General features: G+C 42.7%; 1 protein-coding gene across 6 annotated transcripts in view; it reads right to left on the reverse strand.

Moving 5' to 3' along the window:
* EHBP1 (EH domain binding protein 1) overlaps nt 1-26,776 on the reverse strand; it is a 313,110-nt gene that overhangs the window by 106,274 nt on the left and 180,060 nt on the right. For all 6 annotated transcript variants that reach the window (XM_056856272.1, XM_056856271.1, XM_056856269.1 and 3 more), the window contains 2 exons: nt 18,034-18,939; nt 12,602-12,745 (listed from right to left, as the gene is read on the reverse strand). In XM_056856272.1, the coding sequence (XP_056712250.1) occupies nt 12,602-12,745; nt 18,034-18,939 (1,050 nt within the window). The remainder of the gene's footprint in view (nt 1-12,601; nt 12,746-18,033; nt 18,940-26,776) is intronic.

Raw genomic sequence — 26,776 nt, forward strand, 5'->3', positions numbered from 1 at the left:
CAAAACTCGTAACAAACTATTTGGTTTCATTAAAGCTTCCAAGGACAAGTGACCAGGGAGGACACCCTTTTCATGCTGAAGCCAGCAGGCCAGTGACTCCTTTGAACTGCCTATTGAAGCCAAGGGCACCTTTAGTCAGTCAGTCAGTGAAGGAGGAATCACTTTCCTTTATTACGTTATAACATGTGAGGTATTAAGTCGGTTGAGGACGACCTGCAAGCGTCGACTAATTCCGCGCCCCCCCTCCCGTAAGAGGCTTCATACCGTTTGGACACCAAGAGTCATTATTTTAGAAATTCTTTCTGAAGGTAAAACTAGCTAGACACAACTTCAGATTTATATTAAGCCAGTTATAACTATGCAAAAGAAGGCAGCTCCAGACAGTTTCATTTAGGACTGCATTTGATTGCTTCAGCTTCTATTACTGGCAGTCCTAATTAGAGTTTTTACATTGTGACTTTTTATGGGTTTTACCATTTCGTTGTGGGTTTTTTTTTTAGCAACGTTTAGTTCATATTGTCAGCCGCCTTGAGTTCTGCAAAGGAGAAAGGCGGCTGATAAATGTTTTAAAATAAATAAATAAGTCGGTCAGCCAGTCAAGTCAGTGGGTGTCTTTCCCAAAAAGGGAGCTGTTAGTAAACATTCTGTTTAGCAGAAGACATTGAAGACACTCCTTATATAGGAAACAGAGGATTTTCCGCTACATTTTTCCCAGAGGAAAAAGGAGAAACAAAATTTTTGAAGATTCAGGTCTAGGCAATTCTGACTTGGACTTTGATGCATGAAGTACTCAACCATCCAAGTCTACGATTTGGTTTTCTCGACATTGTACTGGACAACAATACACTAAAATCCACGATTAACACCAGACTTTCAATATTCCTAACCCATAAAGGTACTTTCTGGAGGATTGCCCTGTTCAACTATTTACACGAAGACTTTCTTCTTCTCTTTCCCCCTACTTTATTATTTTTTTTTAAGTTGATGTTTTGAAGAGTCCCACTTCAAAGGGTTCATTTTTGCCCTGGTTCCTGTCAGAAACCCTAAAGTGGAAAGTCACTTCACGGCAGTGGCACAAAGAATCCCTGCGGCTAAAATCAAACAAAGCCCAATTAAACTAATCATAACGACCCAGTGAACACAAGGAAGCTCACCTGGTATTTCTGGACTTCTTGTGTGAAATTCCCAACTCTACTTAGTACTTGGTACTATAATTACCCTGACCAAAATACTGTGAAATTACTGCTCTGATCTACTAATGGCTGCAAAAATCAAGCCGCTGTGGTTTGATGCCAAGGGGCTGAAGCAAGGTGGTGCGATGCTTTCTGACAGAGACGACAACTTCTAAAAAATTCGGCGGGGAGGGGGGGGAAAGAAGAGGGGAGGAAAATTAACAGGATGTGGTTTACATTGCCAAAGACTGTTCATTAATTACCAATTTAATCACCGCTGGAGGCATGACATTACAAAAATCTGGCTGAAAGTTCTAATAGATTATGAAGACCACCCAAGAAGAGTGACCAAGAAATGTACAAAACAATTAATACTGTTTCAGTGCTATCAAAGGAGCTCAGATTATTTTACATCAAGTGAAGCAAAAAGAATTAGTGGCTTCATAGTGCCACCACTAGGAACTGTAAATACAATGGCACACAATTAGTAATGCACATGTGACTTTTTTTCGTTCAAGGCATATATCCTTGGGAAAGCCGGAAGCATGATAAGGAGAACAAAAGGTACATTTTAAAATAAAATGAATAAAGATTTTAACTCTACCCTCGTGCATGCTGAGCAATAACAGAACAGGCTATGAAGCGGACGGCTCTTAGTAATGCCGATATCATCCTGGGATGAATTGAAAACAGCCACACACAAAAACATTTATGGTCATTAGCAGCGGTAGAAAAAGAGCATCCCTGGTGCTAAAAAACAACTGTCGGCTTCATACGCAAATGATCACTCTGAAATAGAGATTGCTTCACTGCTGGTCTTTATGACCAGACAACAAGAAAACATTTTAAGTTCTTCAACTGGGCGACTGCTTTTCTGCTTGGCCTACAAACCCATCGTTACAATTACTGATGCTGCATTTTTGTCTTTTTCTGGCACTATGGCATCACAAGTCAGGCAACGGGCTAATTTAAATAAAAATATATGATTTATTAAATATGAGAGACAGCATCTAGGACAGGGCTTCCTAAACCTTTTCCACTCGCAACCCCTTTTCACCTGAGAAATGTTTATGCGACTCTGGGTATATAGGTATATAAAATAGGTATATGAATCAAACATTTACTGATAATAAATAATAAAGAAACGTTTTACTGTTGCCAAATTTTTCGTGACCCCCGCATTCAGTTATGCGACCCCATGTGTGTGTGTGTGTGTGTGTGTGTGTGTGTTAAGTGCCGTCAAGTCGCTTCCGACTCATGGTGACCCTATGAATGAAAGTCCTCCAAAATGTCCTATCTTTGACAGCCTTGCTCAGATCTTGCAAATTGAGGGCCGTGGCTTCCTTTATTGAATCAATCCATCTCTTGCTGGGTCTTCCTCTTTTCCTACTGCCCTCAACTTTTCCTAGCATGACTGTCTTTTCCAGTGACTCTTGTCGTCTCATGATGTGACCAAAATACGATAGCCTCAGTTTAGTCATTTTAGCTTCTAGCATATGGGGTCACGACACACAGTTTAAGAAGCTTTGATCTAGGACATACCCTTAGCAAGGGTAAAAATCAGCTGCAGAATTAACAATTTTGACTAAATTCCAAAACTGATCTCAACGTCACACAGCTAAATATGGCTATAAGGATTATTTATTTATTTTTGCCTCCTTGATAGTTATGAAGCACTTTAATTATAGAGCATGAGTGACTTTCAAAAAATGCAACAGGAGAAAGTATTTTTCCTCCTCATGTGTGGCAGTTGTACATGCCAAAACTTGTGCTCTGAAATAATGTAAGTCTCCCTCCCCACAAAGGGAGACCATCCATCTAGTAGGTATATAAAAAAAGTTGTAAACAGCCATATTGGACGATGCAAAAATTCAGAAAAGGAAACCAAATCCATGTAATAATTATTACTGAGGCTTACCCAAAAGGCACAAAATACCACACAAGCTTTTGAGTTCATCAGAACTATTCATCAGGCAGATGTCACCAAAAAGAAAAATGAGGGATAAGCAAACAAACAAACTTCCAGATCTTCAAGGGCCTAAAGATCTGGGCTGGGAAATGTTGCTTTGTTTCCTCCTTTGTTTTTTATTTTCGGAACATCTGCCTGATGAAGGGTTTTGAAGAACTGGAAAGTGTGCACCATGGTTTGTGTGTCATTTGGGTTGGCCTCAATACAAGGTATTACATGGATTTGGTTTCTTCATCGCACAGGCATGCCGTCAACCTATTTAAAATTTTAGCATGGGATAAATTCTTTTTTTTTTTCATTTTTATTAACACTAATGTGAAGTCAATGACTGGGGAAGGCACTGGCAAACCACCCCATAAACATAGTCTGCCTGGTGAAAGTCGGGATGTGATGTCACCCCATGGGTCAGGAATGACCCAGTGCTTGCTCAGGGGACTACCTTTACCTTTAATGTGAAGTAGACAACTTGCTTGTTTTTTGGGGTTTTTTTTTTGAACGAAATTGGATCTGATTATACACAGCTTGGTGTTTTAGTGAGGAGTTTTAAAATGGTTTCATTGTACGCGTTTGGATTCTCCTACATAGCCTTGCCACTGAAAGAGTTGTCAAACTTGTTATTATTTAAATAATATAGCGAATACCCTTATCAACTTACACCTCTCTTGGCAGCTTTTCAGGGACTCGTACAGAAAACAAATACGGCCAACAGGGAATAAGTTACCAGTATTTACCAAAATAACATTCAATCTTTTTTTTAACAATTAGAAGGTCGCTGCCTCTGTTGTCATCTAAAGGGGATCTGGTGATCCTACCTACATCTGGTCACAGTTATCAGCATGACAGATCAGTCCTCCAACTACCCAAATCAATGTTTTCCAATTATCATCAAAGGACCAAGGTTGCCTTCGAGCCCCACCCTTCAATATATTTGGAAAGGAATGAAACCTCTTGTAGGTTTAACTGGCTGAAGTCGAGGCTGATCCTCTTCATATCTTTATTTCTCGGGGGCGGGGGGCGAGTTTCTGACCATATGAATCCTGCTAATTAAGAATCTTGGTAGGGCTTCTTTCGGACAGCTTAACAAGACTAAGGAGAAATAGCCTTTCTGTGCCTAGAAAATGTGTAGCAAACTGCAGTGTCGCTGTGTGATTTAAGTAAGGGCGTATCTCTGCTTAGGTCTGCATTGTATGCATTTAAATCACAAAACACAGATTATATCCCACTGGTAAACCACAACAGTATGTTTTTTCTTTGTCGCCTGCACACACACAATGGCTGTTACTGCACTTGTATTCCCAGCAATGTATTAAGAGTTTGAAAATGTCCTAAAAAATACTGTTCGCACTTTCTATGTATTCCCACCGATGTATTAAGAGTTTGAAAACGTTATAAAAAATACTGCTCGCACTTTGTTTGGCCCCTTTAGCTATGAAGACGTCTTCCAACCATTTATAAGCCATGGTATCAAAAAACCCTTTTAAAGTGATGTTTTTTACAACATTTTCAAACTCTTAAAACATCACTGGAAATACAAAGTGCGGCAACCCCCAAAATCTAGCCATCCATCCATCCCCCCCACATTTAAAGCAATTCCAATGAAAATCCTTTTGTCAAATGCTATTTTGGACTAGTTCACCTGGCCTGATGTTTATAGTTCTTGGGGGGGATGGACGGGGACATAACAGCACAGAGGCCAACGTTGGCCAGACTCAGTAAACAAGAGCGGTCTTACAGTGAGTTTTAAAACTGTAAAACACGTCTTGTAGTTTTTTTTTAAGTATCTTCTTATTAATATAAAAATCAGAGGGAGCTTAGAAAACATTTTTCCATAGGAAGCTGAAACACTCTGCCAATTTATGAAAACTGCCAGAACTCATTTCCTACAAGTTACTTTGTGTGTTTAAAAATGTCCCACTTTGCCAAGGGGGGAAAAAACAACACTCTTTTTTATTTGTGAAACTGTTAAGTAATGTACCAATAACTGCAGTACAAAGTACTCATTAAGTATAAATTAGATACAGCAGGAACATGTCCTTTGATTTAGACAGCAACAGAAAAATGTGTTCCAAGTGGACATCCTTTTCACAAACATACTCCCTGTGCTCCAATGTACTTCTTGCAATATTTCTCAGTTGATAAGTGAACATCTAGATTATTTTTAGCTGGCAATGTTGTCCCAAAACTGGTAATATCAACTTGTTAAATGTATAAAATACATGAAGTGTATAAACTTATAATAACATTATACATGTTCAACAAAATCTCTTAAGCCAAATGCCAGTGTCATTTACCAGGATAGTTTTAAAACCATTACCTGGGTTAAATATTTGGCAACCTGATAGATTTTTTTGATATCCACCTCTAAATCTGATAAGAGAAAGGGAACAATCCAGGGTTCAGAGGGAAGGTTGTACTTTGTTAAAATAGGTGTGATCCACCTAGTTCTCTCCTTGTTCCAATTTTGGCGAAACAGAAGTGCCCTAAGGTTTCTATTTTGCTGGTTCCTCAATCACACAGGCGGTCGCTAAAGGGAATTTTTAAAAAGCGGCCCTTTAAAACCTGTGTGGGGAATGTGTTTAGTCCTGCTAAGGTGACAGCACGTTCTTGGGTTGGGGAGGTTAGGCGGTTAAAATATATGGGGAGAACTTTTTAAAAAAATACTTGTTAAATGTGGGGATACATTTTTCTTGTACCCTGAAAGAGTGTAAACAGGTGTGATATTTAAAAGAAGCACCCGACCTTTCCCTCCACCTATTCTCTTCCTCTAATTCAGATGTTTTCTTCACATTTTGTTCCAGGGAATCCTGGGGTCCTCTGAAAACTTAACATGTTTCCACTATGGGAAGACCAATAATCCCTGAAATACCGCTTGCCTATCTGTACTAATCTACTCCTCTGAAGTGTCTTTGCAGAGAGGAGCCAGGTATATGGGAAGGCACACTCTTTGTGCGGGGCAACAGGCATGGCCGGCACTCTGTGAGCATTGAGTTTCTCCTGTCAAGTCACAGCTGTCTTATGGCGAACCCATAGGTTTTTCAATGCAAGAGATGTTCAGAGGTGGTTTGCAGTTGCCTGCCTCCACCTCACGACTCTGGCATTCCTTGGAGGTCTCCCATCCAAATACTAGCCAGGGTAGGGTTGCCAGGTCCCTCTTCGCAACCGTCGGGAGGTTTTTCGGGCAGAGCCTGAGAGGCTGGGGTTGGGGAGGGACTTCAATGCCATAGAGTCCCATTGCCAAAGTGGCCATTTTCTCCAGGGAAACTGATCTCTATCAGCTGGAGACACTGCATATTTAAATTGAAATGTTCCTGTCTTTTATCATCAATGAGATGGTTCTGTATGTTTGTTGCATGTTGTAATTGTATGTGTGGTTTACATTTTTTATCCAATAATTGCGTATAGATTAGACACAGTAGCATATAAAATAGTTTTTTGCATCTTATATGTTTTTCTCACTCCTGAACTAATTTCCTAATCTCCCGATACTAGTACAGTGGTGTCTATTTTCTCCCCCAGTACCTGGAAGTTGGCAACCACTGGCCCAAGGTCATCCGGCACTTGGAAGGCTTTAAGAGGGGAGTGGACATGTTCATGGAGGAGAGGGGTATTCATGGCTACTCGTCAAAATGGATACCAGTCATGATGCATCCCTATTCTCTTCAGGATCAGAGGAGCATGCCTGTTATATTAAGTGCTGTGGAACACAGGCAGGGCAATGCTGCTGCAGCTGTCTTGTTTGGGGGCTTCCTAGAGGCACCTGGTTGGCCACTATGTGAACAGACTGCTGGACTTGATGGACCATGGTCTGATCCAGCATGGCCTTCTTATGTTCTTATGGCAAGAGTGGAAATTTAAAACTGGGTTTCTCATATTTTTGTAATTATTTTTTGTAATTAATTATGTTGGTAGCTTAGGGTTGCCAACCTCCAGATACTAGCTGGAGATCTCCTGCTATTACAACTGATCTCCAGCTGATAAGAGATCAGTTCCCCTGGAGAAAATGGCCGCTTTGGCAACTGGACTCTATGGCATTGAAGTCCTTCCCCTCCCCAAACCCCACCTCTTCAGGCTCCGCCCCAAAAACCTCCCCAAAAATGCTACTTTTGAGCAGGATTACAAACAGGCAGCAGATGCTCTAAGCAAAACTTTACCAACGCGGGGTTTTCCCTCCAGAGTTATTGATCAGGCAAGAACTAAGGCGGATGACACTCCAAGAATGAATTTATTAAGAGATAAGAAGAAAGATGATAGAAGGGGCATTACAGCAGCATTACAATACACGCCACTAACCGGACATATACAAAAAGCCATCAGAAAACACTGGCATTTGGTCAGTGGTATCCCAGGCTGCGAATCACCACCCGTATTTGGGTTAAAGCGTACTTGATCCTTTAAGGACCGGCTTATTCATTCGGACACTCTTGTTCCGGCTCGGACATCTTTACCCACCGGACATTTCTAGTGTGGGGATTGTATCGCATGCGCACAAGCGCTACCAGTAAAGGAATTCGTTGATACACGTACAGGTTTCAAATTTGTTTTACAACACTTTTCCAATTGCAATAGCAAGAATGTTATTTATTTAATTAGATGCCCGTGTGGTCTTCTATACACGGGCAAAACCAAACGACCAATCAAATTAAGAATCGGCAAACACCGATCGCGCGTGCGCAATAGGAACTTAGAGGCACCGCTCACCGCGCATTACTTACAGGCGAAACATGCAGACCACGAAATGCAGTTTTTCGTGGTCTGGCAATATCAAAGTAAAATACATCAACATCAGGATATTGACAAACTATTATCCCAACAAGAGTGTCGATTCATATTTTTATTTGATACTCTCATGCTGAACAGCTTAAACTCTGGGTTCGATTTGTCCAGTTTCTTATAATGATTTGTATCTTAAATTATGTTTTGGTCTTATCACATAGTCATAGTAATGTATTTCACGGCATATGGTTAGCTTGCCTGTCTATAGTGATTAGCTTCACCTGTCACTAATTAGAAGTGTTCCCTTTAAATTAGTGGGAATGCAATTTGGGTTTAGATGACGCAGATTCGCCATCCACCTTTACAAGTGAGCTAAGAGCTTGTTCAGCCAGGTATGCATTGCTTTATGATTCTCTATGTTGATATATGCTTTGAAATTCCTGTATGTATACTCATGAGCATTAATGCATTTTTTCAGAACATATGTTCTGTGGATAATGTGATAGTGAACTGCCAATGATGAAAAAGCGTTCATGCGAAATAGGACTTTTACCGGAAACCTATTTTGGAGTTCACCTACACAGCTGCAAGGACTCCTTTACAATTGGAGTTCACCTACACAGCTGCAAAGACTCCTTTACAAGCTGCTTGGAGTTCACCTACACAGCTGCAAGGACTCATTTACAAGTTGCAAGGACCTTTAATTACATGGGCTGTTGTAATTTCTTCTTTGAAATTATTTGTGTATATCACTGTTTTGCATTTTGCGGTTTGTATGCACAATATAACGATTGCCTTATCAGCATATTTTTGTCTGTTTTGCCGTAAGTGCTTGAGAATTCCAGTAGTCACATTTGGGGCACTAGCTCTTGTTTCGGTTGCACAACCTCCAGATACTAGCTGGAGATCTCCTGCTATTACAACTGATCTCCAGCTGATAAGAGATCAGTTCCCCTGGAGAAAATGGCCGCTTTGGCAACTGGACTCTATGGCATTGAAGTCCTTCCCCTCCCCAAACCCCACCTCTTCAGGCTCCGCCCCAAAAACCTCCCGCCGATGGTGAAGAGGGACCTGGCAATCCTGTGGTAGCTGCCCTGAGCCTGGACTGGCCAGGGGAGGGCAGGGTATAAATAAAAGTTTATTATTTATTGTCCTAGTCCGACACCTTAACCACTAAACCCTAAAAACATGCTCTAGAATCCTTTACAATGAACAGGAGCTCATGTGCAAAGATTCCCACACAGAGAAAGAAAACATTCCCTGAAGGTAGAAATTTTGAGCACCACGGCTCTAATTTAGATTGATATCGTTATAGTCCACTGATCATGTGTTGGTGCTTGAAGAATGGGTCATTTCCCAACAGGGTCCATTTCCCAGTGCTACAATACAGGAAGATCAGCTAGATTTGAATCCAGGAGCACCTTAGAGACCAACAAGATTTTTGGGATATAAGCTTTCGAGAGTCAATGCTCCCTTTGTCAGATACAAGAAGATGAATCAAATAACTTTCTTTCCAACAAGCACAGATAGGTTATGAGGGATGTGTCCCTCACAGTCTGCTATGCAAAGTGCTTTCGATGAAGTAATACAAGGCAACAACAGTGTCATTCAACAACAGCTGCACTATCATAGCAGGGTGCAGTATGATATGCTTTCCCCAAGACTGAACACTATAACAAGTACATAAAAGGTCATTGAAAGGTGATGCGCAGTGGCAAAAAGCCAGCAATGCAATTGTCAGAAAAAATATTCTAACTCCTCAAAATAATCATACGTGCAAAAGCCAGCTAGTGGATTTTATCTCTTTGGTGGTGGAAAATGTGGTTGAGTTGCAGCTGACTTATGGTGAAGAAGAAGAGTTGGTTTGTATGTGCCGACTTTCTCTACCACTTAAGGGAGACTCGAACCGGCTTACAATCACCTTCCCTTCCCCTCGCCACAACAGACACTCTGTGAGGTAGGTGGGGCTGAGTGTGTGTGACTGGCCCAAGGTCACCCAGCTGGCTTCGTGTGTAGGTGGGGAAACAAATCCAGTTCACCAGATTCGCGCCCGCCACTCATGTGGAGGAGTGGGGAATCAAACCCAGTTCTCCAGATCAGAATCCACAGCTCCAAACCACTGTTCTTAACCACTACACCACACTGGCTCCATGAACCCTCATGGAGTTTTCAAGGCAAGAGATGTTCAGAGACAGTTTGCTATTGCCTTCCTCTGTGTAGCAACCCTGGATTTCCTTGGTGGTCTCCCATCCAAATACTAACCAGGGTTGACCCTGCTTAGCTTCCAAGATCTGACATGATGGGGTGAGCCTGGGCCATGAAGGTCAGGGCTTTATTTCTTTACACTAAGCATAAAATGATATCCAGGGAGGGCCTTTACGGATGGATGGAGATGTGCACATGGAAGCAGGTTTAGATCTCAATTGTTCCCATTAAATACTCCTCACTCCTACGGAGGAGGATACACAGAAGTCCTCTCTCCACTCCACCATACCCTGCACACATAAAATGACATGTCTTTCCTCAGCCCAGGTATAAGCTGCAGAAGTTAGTTATACTTGTGATATCAAGGAGTGTCAATTTTCAAAAAGAAAATTCTTTAACACTCAATGAAGTGTTAAAGAAGGAGGGAAGGTGGAATGGTATTGCTCGATCTCATCAGATCTTGGAAGCTGAGCAGGGTCGATACTTGGAAGGGAGACCCCCAAGGAAGACTCCGCGGAGGAATGCAGAGGTAACCGCTTCAGTTTCTCACTTGCCTTGAAAGGCCCTTGCTGGAGTCGCGATTAAGTCAGCTGAGACTTGACAATACGTTACATGCACATGAAAGGTTAGAGATGTTGGGCTACATTTTCACTGCAAACACCAGCCAGATTTAAGGTGTATTAACTGTCTATGACTTCTCCCAGGGAATTCTAGGAACTGTAGTTCCGTCAGACAGTTGAAGGCTGAGCAACCACACTAGTGGGACTACCTTTACCTTTAAAGGGTTTGAAAGTCATTGCGTTAAGACAGACATGATGTCTAGGAGGAGCCTGGAAATGTCCATGCTCAGTGCTAGACAAAATTAAGGAAAACAAGCCGTATAGTGGGGACGGGCTGGTGCAGACCGCTAGGTGTTTGTGCAGAGCACAACTGGATGTTATAATTCTGTATCAGCAGTACAATGATGTGCAGCACTGAACATAAGTAATAGAGGCACATTGTTATATAAATTAACTGCTCATGTAAAAGGCATGACTATTCTTCCTAATATAAGCCAAGGTAATTTTGGGTTCTAAAGGTTTACTCTGTTTACTCTAAAAATAACCTAAATTCCAATTAAATATCATTTGCCGCATTTTCCTCCAAGTGTACTTTGTAACAACTCAATAACCCCAGGACCAATCTAATATGTAAATGCAATATTCAAATACAAGCTGCACAGAATCTGGAAACTCTACCCAAGGTTTCAGATTCAAGGTCTGCAACAAGAACGCAGATAGTATACCATTAATCTGATCTTCCCAGGATTTTGTGGAGGATGGTTGTAATAAATATATATATAAATACTAGCCATGCAACATAAACCGAATTCAAAGCGCTGATATCTTTTCGAAGCTAGATTCAATGCAAGATCGCATCCAATGGCATGGACCGGAAACGCTTTCTTGGAAAGGAAAAAATAAAGCTACTAACTGCAAAACTGAAGAGTCACTGGAAAAGACAGTCATGCTAGGAAAAGTTGAGGGCAGCAGGAAAAGAGGAAGACCCAACAAGAGATGGATTGACTCTACAAAGGAAGCCATGGCCCTCAATTTGCAGGATCTGAGCAAGGCTGTCAAAGATAGGACATTTTGGAGGACTTTCATTCATAGGGTCGCCATGAGTCGGGAAGCGACTTGACGGCACTTAACACATACACACAACTGCAAAACCACCGCAGTTTAGGAAATTAAACAGTGCCAGCAATGACACCTTTGTAAATAAGTGGTAAAGTAAAGCCAGACGGTATTTGGGGCACCAGGCAGTTTAAGCTCGGAAATATAAGCAAACAGTTTACTGAAAGGCTTGCGAGAATAATGACCACACGGCCGTCATTAGAAAAACGAGCGCAGGCCGCTCTGCCAAGCCCAGTCACTCATGTGCAAATGGTTAGAATTGCAAAATTACAGCACACGACGTGACACAACAGGCAACCTCTGCTTTGGAAGGATTGCATACAAATTTAATTAGCTTTCATCTCCAGAGATTACCGTCCCCTCCAGGTCACCATTGAGGTTACTGGTGGCGCAATAGGCAACTGCAGCTGCCTCCCCCGTTGGACCCAGGACGGTTTGCTCAGCTCGGCTTTCCAGCGCCATCAGAATAATTCATTCCGGTGATAAAAGGAGGGTCACTGCGAGAAACAGTATTGGGTGCAACGCTGCAACGTGACAGATAACTTTGCCTTTCATCTGGCTAATATCTTAAGCCAGCCAGCATTCAAAGAGCAGCGCCTTTCAACGGACTTTCGATCTTCTGTTGGCCTCAGCCGGTAGGAAAAATAATAATCAGCTCTTGCTAGGAGGAGATGAACACTCAGCACTTGTAGGATGGGGAGAATCACCCACAAAGAATCGCCCATTTGCCATCGCTACATATGACTGCGTTTCGACGTCATGAGCAGCGAGGGCAATTTAGTTTGCTAATCAATTTTTTTTTAAAGACATAAGTTGTAAAAGAGTGCTCCTCTTAACAATGGCCGTGATGGCCAGGGGTTCCTTACGTCGGTCAGTTGCTTCGAGCGGCCTGGGGTGGTGGTGCTGGCGAGATGCCTGTTCCCCGCCTTGAGAGCTGCGTCTCTTCTGGCTTGCTCCAGGAGGACTCGAGCCCGTTCTTTGAGTTCTTCCTGTCTTGATAACATTCGTTGCTTAAATAACCAACAAACAAAAATACCAGGATTAATGATGAACAAACCCAAACGAACAGTCTGTATAACAGTAGAGTAACCTCTATATATGCCCTCCCTCTCATCATCTGCTTAAGGTAATAGAATCAGCACTGCTGACAGATGGCCATCTAGCCTCTGCTCAAAAACCTCCAGGGAAGGAGAGCTCACCACCTCCCGAGGAAGCCTGTTCCACTGAGGAACTGAGCTAACTGTTAGAAAGTTCTTCCTAATGTCCAGACGGAAACTCTTTTGATTTAATTTCAACCCGTTGGTTCTGGTTCGACCTTCTTGGGCAACAGAAAACAACTCGGCACCCTTCAAGTACTTGAAGTGTGAATGATGAGCTGTCTGGCCCCAGTTTAGGCCTCTGCGCTGTCATACACTTACCCAGTTCTCTTACGCAAACATCGTATTTCAGCCTCAGCTGCCCATTTGGAGTATGGCTATAGTGATACTGGTCTACTTTTCTAAATGGCTGTAAGGATCGCTAAGGACGCTTGTCAAGAACTTTTATAACTCAGGAGAAAGCACTACAAGTAGACGCAAAATGTTTCATGTGCAATGATACTTGGGTTCAGAAAACGGGTGCGCGTGCACGGACTGTGAGAACGCTTAGTTCTTACCTCTCAGTCTGTGGGTAAGAACGCTTAGTTCTTTGGAATCAGCAGATTATACAAAATAATGTGCTGTAGCAGAAGAGACAGTCAAATGCAAGCAGAAAGGATCAGAACTGTGAACACTCTGACAAAAAGGTGTTGGGAATTGCTTCCGATGCATTATGTTTTCAAAATTTCTGATATATGCTGCAGATACATGTTGAGCCATAGCATAAAAGATATGCTCTGCCTACACCACCATTTACAGTACAATAAAGGAATTCGGATACAATGACAAACCACAGTTTCTTCTTACAAGAATGAGCCTTGAAAATCACTGGGGTCACTGCTCTCCCTCCCTCTTGAGCACATGAACACATGAAGCTGCCTTATACTGAATCAGACCCTTGGTCCATCAAAGTCAGTATTGTCTACTCAGACCGGCAGCAGCTCTCCAGGGTCTCAGGCAGGGGTCTTTCACATCACCTACTCGCCTGGTCCCTTTAACTGGAGATGCCAAGGGTAGAACCTGGAAGCTTCTGCATGCCAAGCAGATGCTCTACCACTGAGCCACGGCCCTTCCCTCTTCTGCTTAGGAATTGAAAACATTCCGTTATGCAACCAACCATAGGCATTTCATTCAAAATGAATAAAGTGATGAACTACAACTTGTTCTCTTGCATACAAACAATGGATTAGATCCAGTGAAAATTTCTGAGGATTGGGTAGGTTTGCCAGCCTCCCCCGCCTCCCCGTGAGGGTGGGGGATTTCCTAACCCTCCCTGTTCCCTCCTTCTGCTCAGAGTGGCAGCGGGAAAATAATAAAAAATGGTAACTGAGCCAACAACACAACATCACTTCCGGTGGGGGGGGGGCAGGAAGTGACATTAGTCCTCTTAAGGAATATTTGGAAATTATTCATTGAGAGGACTCATATCACTTCTGGGTTTCCCCGGAAGCGATGTCACAGTGGACAGCCACCCTACAATGTCTCTGCTCTCAGTCTCCCACTGGTTATCAGGCCATGCCTGGCAGCCCTAGGACTGGGGGAGGGGGATGATTTTTGCTGATTCTGCTTTCATATGTTCCGGGGGGGGGGGGGCTGGATTTGGGAGAAAAGGAAGTCCCAGTCTGTAGGTGGAAATTTTCAACTGGATTCAATCCCACGATCCAAAACCATGGTTTAATTCTGGTTCAGAATCCCAGTTTATGGGCAAGAAAACAAATGGTAGATGTATGGTCTATTGGGAATATCGAGGTCTTCAGTTTGGTGTGAGAGGGGAGGGGGGCATGTGAGTTCACATGCAACTTCGATTACTGCCCTTATCCCATAACATCAAATCATAGTTTGCTTTACATTTGAATACAGGGTACAAATACACAAATGGCACAGTGCACTACCACACGCAGATACATGATTTGGATAGGAGCATGAAATGAAGCAGGTGAGCAACTCACAGAATTCTGTGAAGACAACAATTTGTTCATTGCAAACAAATGTTTCAGGCAACTGAACAGATGATTGTATATGTGGACATCACTAGATGGCCAATATAGAAATCAAATGGATTACATAATCGGAAGCAGAAGATGGAGAAGCTCTATTCTTTCTGCTAAAACAAGACCAGGAGCTGATTGTGGTACAGACCATGAATTGTTAATACCAAAAATCAGAATAAAGCTGAAGAAAAAAAATATCAAAGTATTAATAGTGCCAAAATACAATCTAAACATTCCTGAAGAGTTTACAGACCATGTAAAGAACAGATTTGAATTACTAAGTTCAAGTGAATGTGAACCAGAAGAATTATGGGTCGAAACTAGAGATACTATCAAGGAAGAATTCACAGAGTGATCCTGTAGCCAAAATAAATGAAAAGCCCCGATGGATGACAGATTAAATGCTTAAAATTGCTAAGGATAAACAAGAAGCAAAAGTAAAAGGTGACAGAAATAGAATCAGAAGTCGAAATGAAGTGTTCCAGCAATTTGCATGTAGAGACGAAGAGAACTATTATAATAACCAATGTATAAAAATAGAAGAGAACAACAGAAAAGGAAGAATAAGAGATTTTTTGCACAAGATCAAGTAAATGAGAGCGAAGTTTAAAGAACAGTTAAGCATGCTGAAAGATCAACACAGAAAAACATTAACTGAATTGGTCAAAACAAAGAAAAAATGGGAACAATACATTGAAGAACTAAACAGAAGACGAAAGGTTGATTACTTCCAGGAAGAATCTTTTGAAGAAGAACCTGAAGCTGCCTTCTACTGAATCAGACCGTTGGTCCATCAAAGTCAGTATTGTCTACTCAGACCGGTAGTGGCTCTCCAGGGTCTCAGGCAGGGGTCTTTTGCATCACCTACCTGCCTAGTCCCTTTAACTGGAGATGCCAGGGATTGAACCAAGCAGATGCTCTACCACTGAGCCACAGCCCCTCCCCAAAGACATAATAAAAACACGCCTCCTTGCTGTCCTCCAGCCTGTAGCTATGAACTTGGAACTCCACAGCAGATTATTCAAGTCTAAATTACATTCGAGTCCAGTAGCACCTCAGAGACCAACAAGATTTTGGGGGTAGACATTTTTGAGAGTCAAAGCACTCTTTGTGAGACATCTGATGTGGTATCTGACAAAAGGAGCATTGACTCTTGAAAGCTCATAGAAAGTGAAGTGAAAGCTGCACTCAAAGCAATTGGGAGAAACAAATTACCAGGAGTAGATGGGATATCAATAGAAATATTCCAAGCCACAGAAACAGAATCCATCAAAACCTTGACAGGAATATGCCATCAAATATGAAACACAAAACTGGAAATGCTCAAGCTACATTCCAATTTAAAAAAAGGAGTCATCAAAGACTGCAGCAATTATCGAGTAAAGTGATGTTCAAAATCTTACAACAAAGACTGTTACCATATATGGAATGAGAAATGCCTGATGTTCAAGCTGGATTCAGAAACAGAAGAGGTACTAGAGATCAGATTGCAAATGTCCGTTGGTTACTGGAGCATATAAGAGAATTCCAGAAGAAAATCAACTTGTGTTTCATAGTTTACAGCAACACATTTGACTGTGTGGATCATGAAAGTGCCAAAGCAAGATTACAGCTGAACATCAAGAAGACAAAAGTAATGAATACTGGGGAATTACAAAACTTTGAGGATTAATAAACTGAAATTGTTCAAAATTTTCTATTCTTTGGCTCCATTATCAACCAAGAAATCAGAAGGAGATTGAGTCTGGGAAGGGCAGCCATGAAGGAGCTAGAAAAGATTCTTAAATGTTATGATCTGTCACTCGCAACCAAGGTCAAGCTAATTTATACCATGGTATTCTCCATTACTATGTGTGTGTGTGTGTGTGGGGGCAGTTAGACAATGAAGAAAGCTGACAGGAAGAAACTAATCATTTCAACTGTGGTGTTGGAAGAGAGTTTTACGGATACTGTGGACCACCAAAACGATAAATAAGTGGGTTCTAGATCAAATCGAGCCTGAACTTTCTCTACAAGCTACAATGACTGAACTGAGGCTGTCATACTTTGGTCACATTATGACAAGACAAGAGTCACTGGAAAAGACAATAATGCTAGAAAAAGTTGAAGGCAGTAGGAAAAGACGAAGACCCAACATGAGATAGATTGACTCAGAGTGCATTCTTAAGGAGGGGAGTCATTTGGAGGCAGGGTGACCCTGCGCCAGCATAAGTGCCCACTTATCACACGATAAGGGGCGCTGGTGCAGGGGGCATTCCCGTCAGCGCCTGGGCGCTGTGGAGCTGTGTGGGGCTTCCCCACCGGAGCAGCCACCCTGGGAACTAAATCCTGGAAGACAATGGTGGCATGGGGGCATTTTCAGGGCGCTCCAAGGGGCAGATCCACCCCCCAGGAATGGGCTGCCCATAAAGGAAGCCACGGCCCTCAGTTTTCAAGTCCTGAGCAAGGTTGTTAACGATAGGATGTTTTGGGGGTCATTAATTCATACAGTTGTTGTAAGTTGGAAGTGACTTGACAGTACACATACACAGCAACATGAGGGCCCAGGAAAAAAACGGAAAAATTCAGAAAAAAAACCTTATGCATTTCTCAGTTTTTCCTGTGGAAAATTTGGGGGAGTGCTGAAAAAGAAAAACCCCACACAACTCAAATTAAATATTTTTTTCTTTTTGAATGAGTAAAATGCTTTTGAAGCCGGGTTTTTCTCACTCACGAAGTCCCTGAAAAACTGGAAACTAGAACATTGAAAAAACTACTACTTTTTTTTCCCTTTTGGAATGAATGAAAGGGTTTACTCAAAATGTGCAGTATGAAAATTGCTATGTAAGACAATCTACAGCATTAGATAATGATTAAATTTAAATAACTTTGCCAAAAATTAATATGCTGTAACGAGTTTAATGCTAACACACCAAATAGTACAATTTTATACGCTAACAAATTATAAATCATGCATTTTATGTTGTTAAATCAGTGAAAGACATTCAGGCTTGATAGAAAAGTAAGTATTGCATACCGGTATATTTAACATTGTATTTCCATTCGTTTCCACCACCACCCCAAACAGCCCCCCACCCCCTGCAGCTTCAAAGGTTCTGGAAATTTACATCTCTAACCACATGTTAGGTTGCAAGGGAAGTTATATTGCAGTCTGAAAAAGTGTTTTCTTACCTGTGCAGTTTTTGAGGCCTGATCAATCTGATTTACAGTTGTTTTGGTATCAAGTTCTGAATCGGTCTCGTTTTTCCTCTGAGACACATGGGTCTTTTTATCAACGTCTGCATCCCTACTGCAGGTGTATCCAGGTTTATCTCCCATGACTAAGCTTGCTTTTTCCAAATGTGATTTGGAATTAGATGTTATGTCCTCTTTTAGGCTGGGAGGGCCCTGTTTTTCTAGTACAGAATTAATGGTACTCTCTGAATTCTGGCGTCCTTGCGGGTCAGCGTCCTCGTGTAAAGTCAAAGGAAAGGCATCCGTCTTCGGACTGCTGTCTTGTGCCAAATCACTCAGATCTAAAGTGTCCACTTTTAGCAGCTTCTTCCTTCCCAGCAGAGGCTGCTGAGCTTGTACCATACTGTTTTTCCCGGCTTCCGCAAATCCAGAAGTCCTTCCCAAGCTCTGTCGGTTTTTTTGTTGATCTACATCGCTTGTAGTCCTGTGAGAGGAAGGGGGAGCCATGCTGGGGCTAAGGTAGACCTCTGGTGCCTGACAATCACTTCCTGACTCCCCAACTCTGTCGTCATTTATAAATACCGATTCCTCCTGAAGAACAAAGTCCCCCAAGCTCTCTTCAGGCTGCTGTGCCTCTGGCTCACGCTTCAAGTCATTCAGTTCTGCGTAGAACTTTTCCTGGTCGACGGAACTGTTTGGGTCCGTTTCGTAGTTGCCCACTTTGTACGTGCTTTTGCTACTGTTCTCCTCGATCTGAACCACGTTCAGCTCTTGACCACTGAAATGTGCCCGTATTTGATACAGATAGGTCATCACAGTCAGTTTGTCAGGGATCGCTAACAAAACCATGTCAGAAGGTTCGAGCAGTCGGGATATTCCTAAACTGGCAAATCCATCGTAGGCCTTAAAAGGAACAGAAAGCAGAGTCAGTGTTTGCACTGTGAAGGTAGTGATACTCTACACAAAATAAAGAAACAACTCAGCAGAGAGGGTCATGCACCGAAAAACACCACATAACGTTTCCGGGGATCGCACAACTCAACTCGGTCATAAATCAGCTTCAAATGAAAAATAGCCAGCACTGGATAGCCAGTGTTAATCGAGTTGTTTGTTATGGCACAGTTCTAAAAACAAAACAAAAAATGGGGAATATTTTAAGCAAATTAAGTACATTTACAAAGCAACCAGGTAAAACAGACTAAACTGGCATATAGCTTAAATCAGGGGTGTCGAACTAATTTGTTACGAGTGCCAGATATGACATATACAATGTCACTTGGTCGGGCCATGCCTTGCCAGTCCAGATCGAGAGTGGGGGTGGCTGCCTCGGCTGGCCAGAGAAGAGATCTCAAGGGGCCAGATTTGGCCCGCAGGCCATATGTTTGACACTCCTGGCTCAAATAGTTTGGTTGATTTGCCTCGCTCCCATCCATACAGTGATACTCCCTCTTAATAGATTCAAGAAATACTTTTGGAGGATCAATTGAGATCCCTGCTTGTGGCCTTTATAGCAGAAAAGCCAATCTCCAACATTCCACCAGAATCCTTGGTCCATCAAAGTCAGTATTGTCTACTCAGACCGGCAGCAGTTCTCCAGGGTCTCAGGCAGAAGGATTTCACATGACCTACTTGCCTAGTCCCTTTAACTGGAGATGCCGGGGATTGAACCTGGGACCTTCTGCATGCCAAGCAGATGCTCTACATATTGAGCCTTATATTGAATCAGACCCTTGCTCCATCAAAGTTAGTATTGTCTACTCAGACCGGCAGCAGTTCTCCAGGGTCTCAGGCAGAGGGCTTTCACATGACCTACTTGCCTAGTCCCTTTAACTGGAGATGCCGAGGATTGAACCTGGGACCTTCTGCATGCCAAGCAAATGCCCTACCACTGAGTACAATATATTTCTCTGTGCAAAGCAACACACAGTATACAACCCCAATACTTTTAATATACTTTTATATTAAAAGTATAATGTACTTTTAATATACAAGGTCTCACTCTACACAAAGGATACATTAGAGTTGAATCCAGTGGCACTTTAGAGACCAGCAATATTGTTGGGTCAAAGCTCCCTTCATCAGATACGACTTGGAATGAAGATCTCCGAGTCCTTATATCCCACTCAGAGATCTCCATTCCGACTCGTGATGAATGGAGCTTTGATCCTCGAAAGCTCATCTTGTTTGTCTCTAAGTTGCCACTGGACTCAAATCTAGCTGTTCTACTGGAGAACAATACCGCTCCCTTTTGAAACTATCTTTGTGGAAGGATATGTTAGGGTTGCCAACTCCAAGTTGGAAAATTCCTCAAGACTTGGAGGTGGAGATTGGGGAGGGCAGAGTTTTGGAAGAGGAGGGACTTCAGGAGTGTATAATGCCATACAGTCCATAATCCAGAGCAGCCATTTTCTCCAGGGAAACAGATCTCTTTCGTCTGGAGGTCAGGTATAATTCCGGAAGACGCAACCACAGGATACATTAAAACAAAGAATGAGTGTGACTCAGGAACTCAAATAGGAATCCCACCTTTTAAAAATGAGGATACTTAAATGACTTTTGCTCAAAGAAGCAAACTTTTAAGAACCTCAGACAACAAACAAAGAAACACTAGACAACTCCTTTTTGGTTTGAAAAGTAGTCAGATGCCAGGTAAAAATAAAGCACCCTAAATCAGCTGATAGGATCCTTGCTCTCTTTGTGTGTGTGTGTGTGTGTGTGTGTGTGTGTGTGTAGAGAGAGAGACAGCCTGTGTTCTGTTTGTCTAATAACCATCTCCTTTCTTGCTATGCAAGTTGTTGATATGAGAAAACTTTTAAGAAAGTAAATTGCGTGAAACCACCTCTTCTAGTGCTATCCCTTTAAAGAAAGTGCTTGGTGCATCAGGTTTTTCTAGTTTTGGAAAATCACAGCTGTTTCTCAATTTACAATTAATTATTACTATTCAAGACAAGTCCTGAAAAACAGTATTGGGTTTCAAGGAAGCCTTTTAAAGGGCACCCTGGGCACTTAACGCTCCTGGTGAATTTATTTTTTTTTTTTAAACCAACGACTCACGATTTAGTTTTTACGGCTGTCTTTTCCTTTTTGATAGGAATCTTTGGAGAAGAACTGTTGTGAATGGTTACAATCAGAGTTAGAAACCGGATCAAAAGCACGGCCGAGAAATCTGCCTTTAGTGTGGAAAGCCCTGAAAGTGCTTTCCCTGATTAACAGGGATCTTTTGTTACTTTTTCAGTAGGTCACTACATGGGAAGGAGATGGGGGGAAGAGACAATATCTGTGAAAATAGTCTTGCCAGCCTAGGGCCAAATAAGGTATGAGGGGAGGCTAGACAATCCCAGCACATTAATACACATATAATAACTGGAATCAAACAATCTTCGGATGAAATGGCCAAGTTTATTGGCCACAGTTGAACATGAATTGGCATAGCATGGTAACTGGTTCAGGAACATTTACTGGCCCCACTGCGGTCGAAGGCACCACACCACTCCGAGCGAGCCTGCTGGGAGACACCTGGGATGGTGGTCCTGGGATTTACCTGGGCGTGAGCCACTAGGTTGTTCCCCCACCACTTGAAAGGAGGCAACCGGACAGCCCCCGAGCTGGGTGTGTCCTACCCAAGCCTCCCCAAAATCCCTTATTAGCCTGAAGAGAAGACTGAAGGGATATGATAAACATCTTCAAGTACTTGAAGGGCTGTCATATAGAGGAGGGTGCCGAGTTGTTTTCTGTTGCCCCAGAAGGTCAGACCAGAACCAACGGATTGAAATTAAATCAGAAGAGTTTCCATCTAGACATTAGGAAGAATTTTCTAACGGTTAGAGCGGTTCCTCAGTGGAACAGGTTTCCTCGGGAGGTGGTGAGTGCTCCTTCCCTGGACGTTTTTAAGCAGAGGCTAGATGGCCATCTGTCAGCAATGCTGATTCTATGACCTTAGGCAGTTCATGAGAGGGAGGGCATCTTGGCCATCTTCTGGGCATGGAGTAGGGGTCGCTGGGGGTGTGTAGGGGAGGTAGTTGTGAAATTCCTGCATTGTGCAGGGGGTTGGACTAGATGACCCTGGTGGTCCCTTCCAACTCTATGATTCTATGATCCCCGATATGAAGAAAGGGGGCACGCAGCCCGCCTTTCTCAAAACTGAACCAGTCCCATGCTAACATTGCATAACAACATAAAAATTCAATTAACAATAACCAACCAATACAGGGGAGGGAGGGCAGGAAAATGCTGAAGGCAAGATGATGGAGATGGCAAGGCTGGCCCCAATGTATGCAAGGGAAGTGGAGCAGAGTGAAGCCTCCCTCCCATCCGCTTCCCAGCAAAGACACTCTTAACTGGGCCAGCTGGCAGGCGATTTAAACCTTACGGCTGGTTTGTTAGGTGGGAGGCGTGTGGCCCACCCAACAGCTGATTGTCAGGCCAAACGCTCAGCCAGGCCCATGGGCCGTCACTGAGAACGGGCGTCCGCCCACTCTGAGAAGCCTCCTTGCCTCCCTTCCCAGCCCGCCAAAACAGGCTCCAGGGTAATTCCTGGAACCCGAGCTTCTGTAATAGCCTGTAAGGAGGCTGAAACTGCAATGGCGTAATTGGAATATTTATATGTTTGTGTGTGCATGTTTTAGAAAGCACATTACAAGCTTTGAGACTAGTAATAACTCCACCCCACCCACTTTTTAGAAAAGATATACAACGCAGATTAGTATAACCAGATACAGATCTAACATCGATTGTCAGTGGAAATGCCAGCAAGAAGCAGTTAAATGTGATCCAGCGAGGCACAGTTTTAAAAGCTAAAATGACTAAATGGAGGCTATTGTACTTTGGTCACATCACGAGCAGACAAGAGTCACTGGCAAAGACAATAATGCTAGGAAAAGTTGAAGGCAGCAGGAAAAGAGGAAGACCCAACATGAGATGGATTGACATAAGAAAGAACATAAGAACGGCCATGCTGGATCTGGCCAAGGCCCATCAAGTCCAGCTGTCTGTTCACACAGTGGCCAACCAGGTGCCTCTAGGAAGCCCACAAACAAGATGACTGCAGCAGCACTGTCCTGCTTGTGTCCCACAACACTTAATATAATAGGCATGCTCCTCTAATCCTGGAGAGAATGGGTATGCATCATGACTAGCATCCATTTTTACTAATAGCCAGGGATAGCCATCTCCACCATGAACATGTCCACTCCCCTCATAAAGCTTTCCATGTTGGCAGCCATGACCACATCCTGGGGCAGGGAGTACCACGATTTAACTATGTGTCGTGTGAAGAAAGAAGCCACGGCCCTAAGTTTACAAGACCTGAGCAAGGCTGTTAATGATAAGATGTTTTGGAAGTCGTTCATTCATTTTTTCTTTTTTGCCATTGTCACATGTGACTTACAGCAACCCCGGTGGGGTTTCCAAGGCAAGAGGGGTTCAGAAGTGGTTTACTCTTGCTTGCCTCCGCATCACGCCCCCTGGTATTCCTTGGAGGTCTTCCATACAAATACTTGCCAGGGACAACCCTGCTTAGCTTCTGAGATCTGAGAAGATCAGGCTAACCCAGGGTATTCAGGTTAGGGCCATTCACTCATAAGGTTGCCATAAGATGAAAGAGACTTAACAGCACATAACACAGACACAGGTCACAGTTTACGAGGTATGATGAAGAATAAAGGCACATACAGAAATCAGAGATCAGAAAACTGGGCATCGCCTGCCCGAACAATACAGACGGACAGGTGTGTGTGCAAACAGCTGCTCATAGTAAGTCCATTCATTCCGTGGCAAGTGCTGAAGAAGGAAGTCAGAGACAATCTGGGGTAGCAAGAGCTCTGCTCTACAAAATAAGACCACAGAAGCACCGAATATTCTGAGGCATCCGCAGGATCTCAACCTTGAGGACAACAGAGTTTTTGGAAGTCTTGGGGTGCCAATTATTAGAAATTATAATGTCCTAAATAAACTGGAGCCCCGTGGCGCAGAGTGTTAAGCTGCAGTACTGCAGTCAAAAGCTCTGCTCACGACCTGAGTTCGATCCCGACGGAAGTTGGTTTCTGGTAGCTGGCTCAAGGTTGACTCAGCCTTCCATCCTTCCGAGGTCGGTGAAATGAGTACCCAGCTCGCTGGGGGTAAAGGGAAGATGACTGGGGAAGGCACTGGCAAACCACCCCGCAAACAAAGTCTGCCTTGGAAATGTCAGGATGTGACATCACCCCATGGGTCAGGAATGACCCGGTGCTTGCACAGGGGACCTTTACCTTTTTTTAAATAAACTGGACAGGTGCTTATCCAAGCATTTGGTTCTTCTGTGCAAAGACTGCTGCTCATATTTCATTTTACTCTTGAGTTGGATTTTAAGGTCTTATAATTTGGCTGTTGTGTTTTATACTTTAATGCTGGTATTAATGTTTGTATTATTCTTTGCACACTGTAAGTGGCCTTGACATCTTTTGGTTAAGACTGTTTACAGTCATCTTTTGGTTAAGACTATTTAGTCATTTTTTCAAAATGGCTAAAATAAGACTGAAGATCTTGCTGGCAAAAAAAAGAGTTCATAGCAGTAACTTGATGGTAAGCAAAAGCCATGTTCACGTGGGTTAGGATTGCCAACCTCCAGGTACTCTATGGCACTGAAGTCCCTCCCCTCCCCAAACCCTGCCCTCCTCAGACTCCACCCCCAAAATCTCCAGGAAAGACCTCTGCCTGAGACCCTGGAGAGCCGCTGCCGATCTGAGTAGACAATACTGACTTTGATGGACCAAGGGTCTCAAGTAGTATAAGGCAGCTTCATGTGCTCAATAGTATGTGTCAATAGTAGTAGGGTATGGCTAACGAAAACTCATACCCTGCCATAAGTTTTGTTAGTCTTTAAGGTGCTACTGGACTCTTGCTCTTTTCTACTGCTATGAGTTAAGTTGAACTTACTGGGAGCAGTTGATCAGAGGACTGAACTTGAAAGCCCTCCACACTTGTGAAGTAAAAAATACATACATTGTTTTAATGCAAGAATCCTTTCAAAACCGAAGAGGTTTACAGCCAGTACAGAAAACTACCTCTGCTACTACATTTCCTGCCCATAACCATTGCTTAATTAAGAACTGAAAAACGAACACCGTCACCACTTTTGGCCAGGTGATTGACAGATGTCAGTTGCAGTCTATCAACAAAAGCACCACAGGCTGTATTCTAAACACACTGACATATTGGCCAAGGTCAGATGTCAAAGGTAAATATCTCCCCCCCGCTTTCAATGCTGCTTTCACAAACAGGAACAAAGTTTAAGGAGCCACCTGGCACGATGAGGTTTTTTTTAGCTGCGCCGGAGTTTAACCTGCAATTTTATAGAACTTCCATCAAAAATTATGTATTCATGGGGGGGGGGAATAGGCCCACAAGCAAAATCTCTCTTCTAAAAGGTGCGTCTCTACAAGTTAATGCTTACAGCTAAATTCAGAGTCCTCCAATTTCCCTTTTCTTCTCCCCTCCCCATCAATTTACAGGACAGAACAGAACAGAAGGGGACAAAAAGGGTCTTATGTATCCGCGGATGGGGTTTTAATTGGTTAGGCGGAGCCATTGTCAAATGTGCTATACATCTGCATGGAATTTATACTCGGCGATTGTTCCCAGGGCTGCGTTCATTCCAATCAAGGGCACACGGGGTTATCAGGCAGAACTGCGTGAGCCTAGGAAATAAATCTGCAGGAAGCAACTGAGATACTCAGTGTAGCTGTCAGGCAAGGAGTTGCAAAGTGATGAAAGGGGAAAAAACACAGCTTGGCATCAACAATTGCTTCTTTAATAAAAGGAATGATCCGGCATTAGAGAAACGGGCTAATCGGTTGCCTGTGATACCCCCTTCCCACCCTCAGTCGCCATTTTTAAGAAATAAAAAAATGGCCTAATTGGTTTGTACATTTAACAGCATTTGTTGAAAAAAAATTCAAACTTCTATTTGCGGTGGCTTATAATCATGTTTGATTAGTTCTTATACCCAGAGGACCTCGAAGTCACGTTTGATTAGCTCTCATCGTTGCAGGATTTTTGAAGTTAAACACACCGCAACAGAAATCGGTCATCAGACAGCTTAAAGCATAACTTTGAAAAAGAAGGCAAAGTATTCATACTGAGTTAAAAATTCTTCATTATTTTTCCCCCAACAAACTTTCTACACTTCGCTGTTATAGCAATAACAGCGTGGTGTTTTGACACCTCTCCTGTGTTTGGAGAGGAAGAACATATAACTAACTATCTACTTCCATAATAGTGCAAACCCATAGTTTGCACGATTTAGGAAAGCTTAGATTGATAACAAGAACCTATACGCTCATTGCTTACTTCTTCCACTATGAAATATAAGCTTGTATTTCCCTAATGAATTGTATACATTTCCTACATATAGGGTAGGGAGTATTTTAAAGACAAACATTTGATTCCCCCCGCCATTCATTATCTTAAATTTCATAAACTGAAATTAAAAAAAAGAGAGATCAGTTTGAAGTGTGAAGTCACACAGCCTAGATGAAAAAAGCAGCCAATAAAACAAATTGAGCTGATTTGCAGTGAGTTTTGTTGTAGGCGAATCAAGTGGAAAATGAGCAATTTTAAAATGGATCCCTCTAGGGCCGATGCCTTGAATCTTATGGAAATTAAAGTTTGTAACTATAGTAAAAGACTTTTGTAGGGAAGCGGCATTAAGAACCAAAAGTGTATCCTCGTTATTGTTAGATGGAGCCTCAAACCACTGAACTCA

The sequence above is a fragment of the Euleptes europaea genome, chromosome 10, assembly GCF_029931775.1.
Source record: "Euleptes europaea isolate rEulEur1 chromosome 10, rEulEur1.hap1, whole genome shotgun sequence".
Classification (NCBI taxonomy): domain Eukaryota; kingdom Metazoa; phylum Chordata; class Lepidosauria; order Squamata; family Sphaerodactylidae; genus Euleptes; species Euleptes europaea.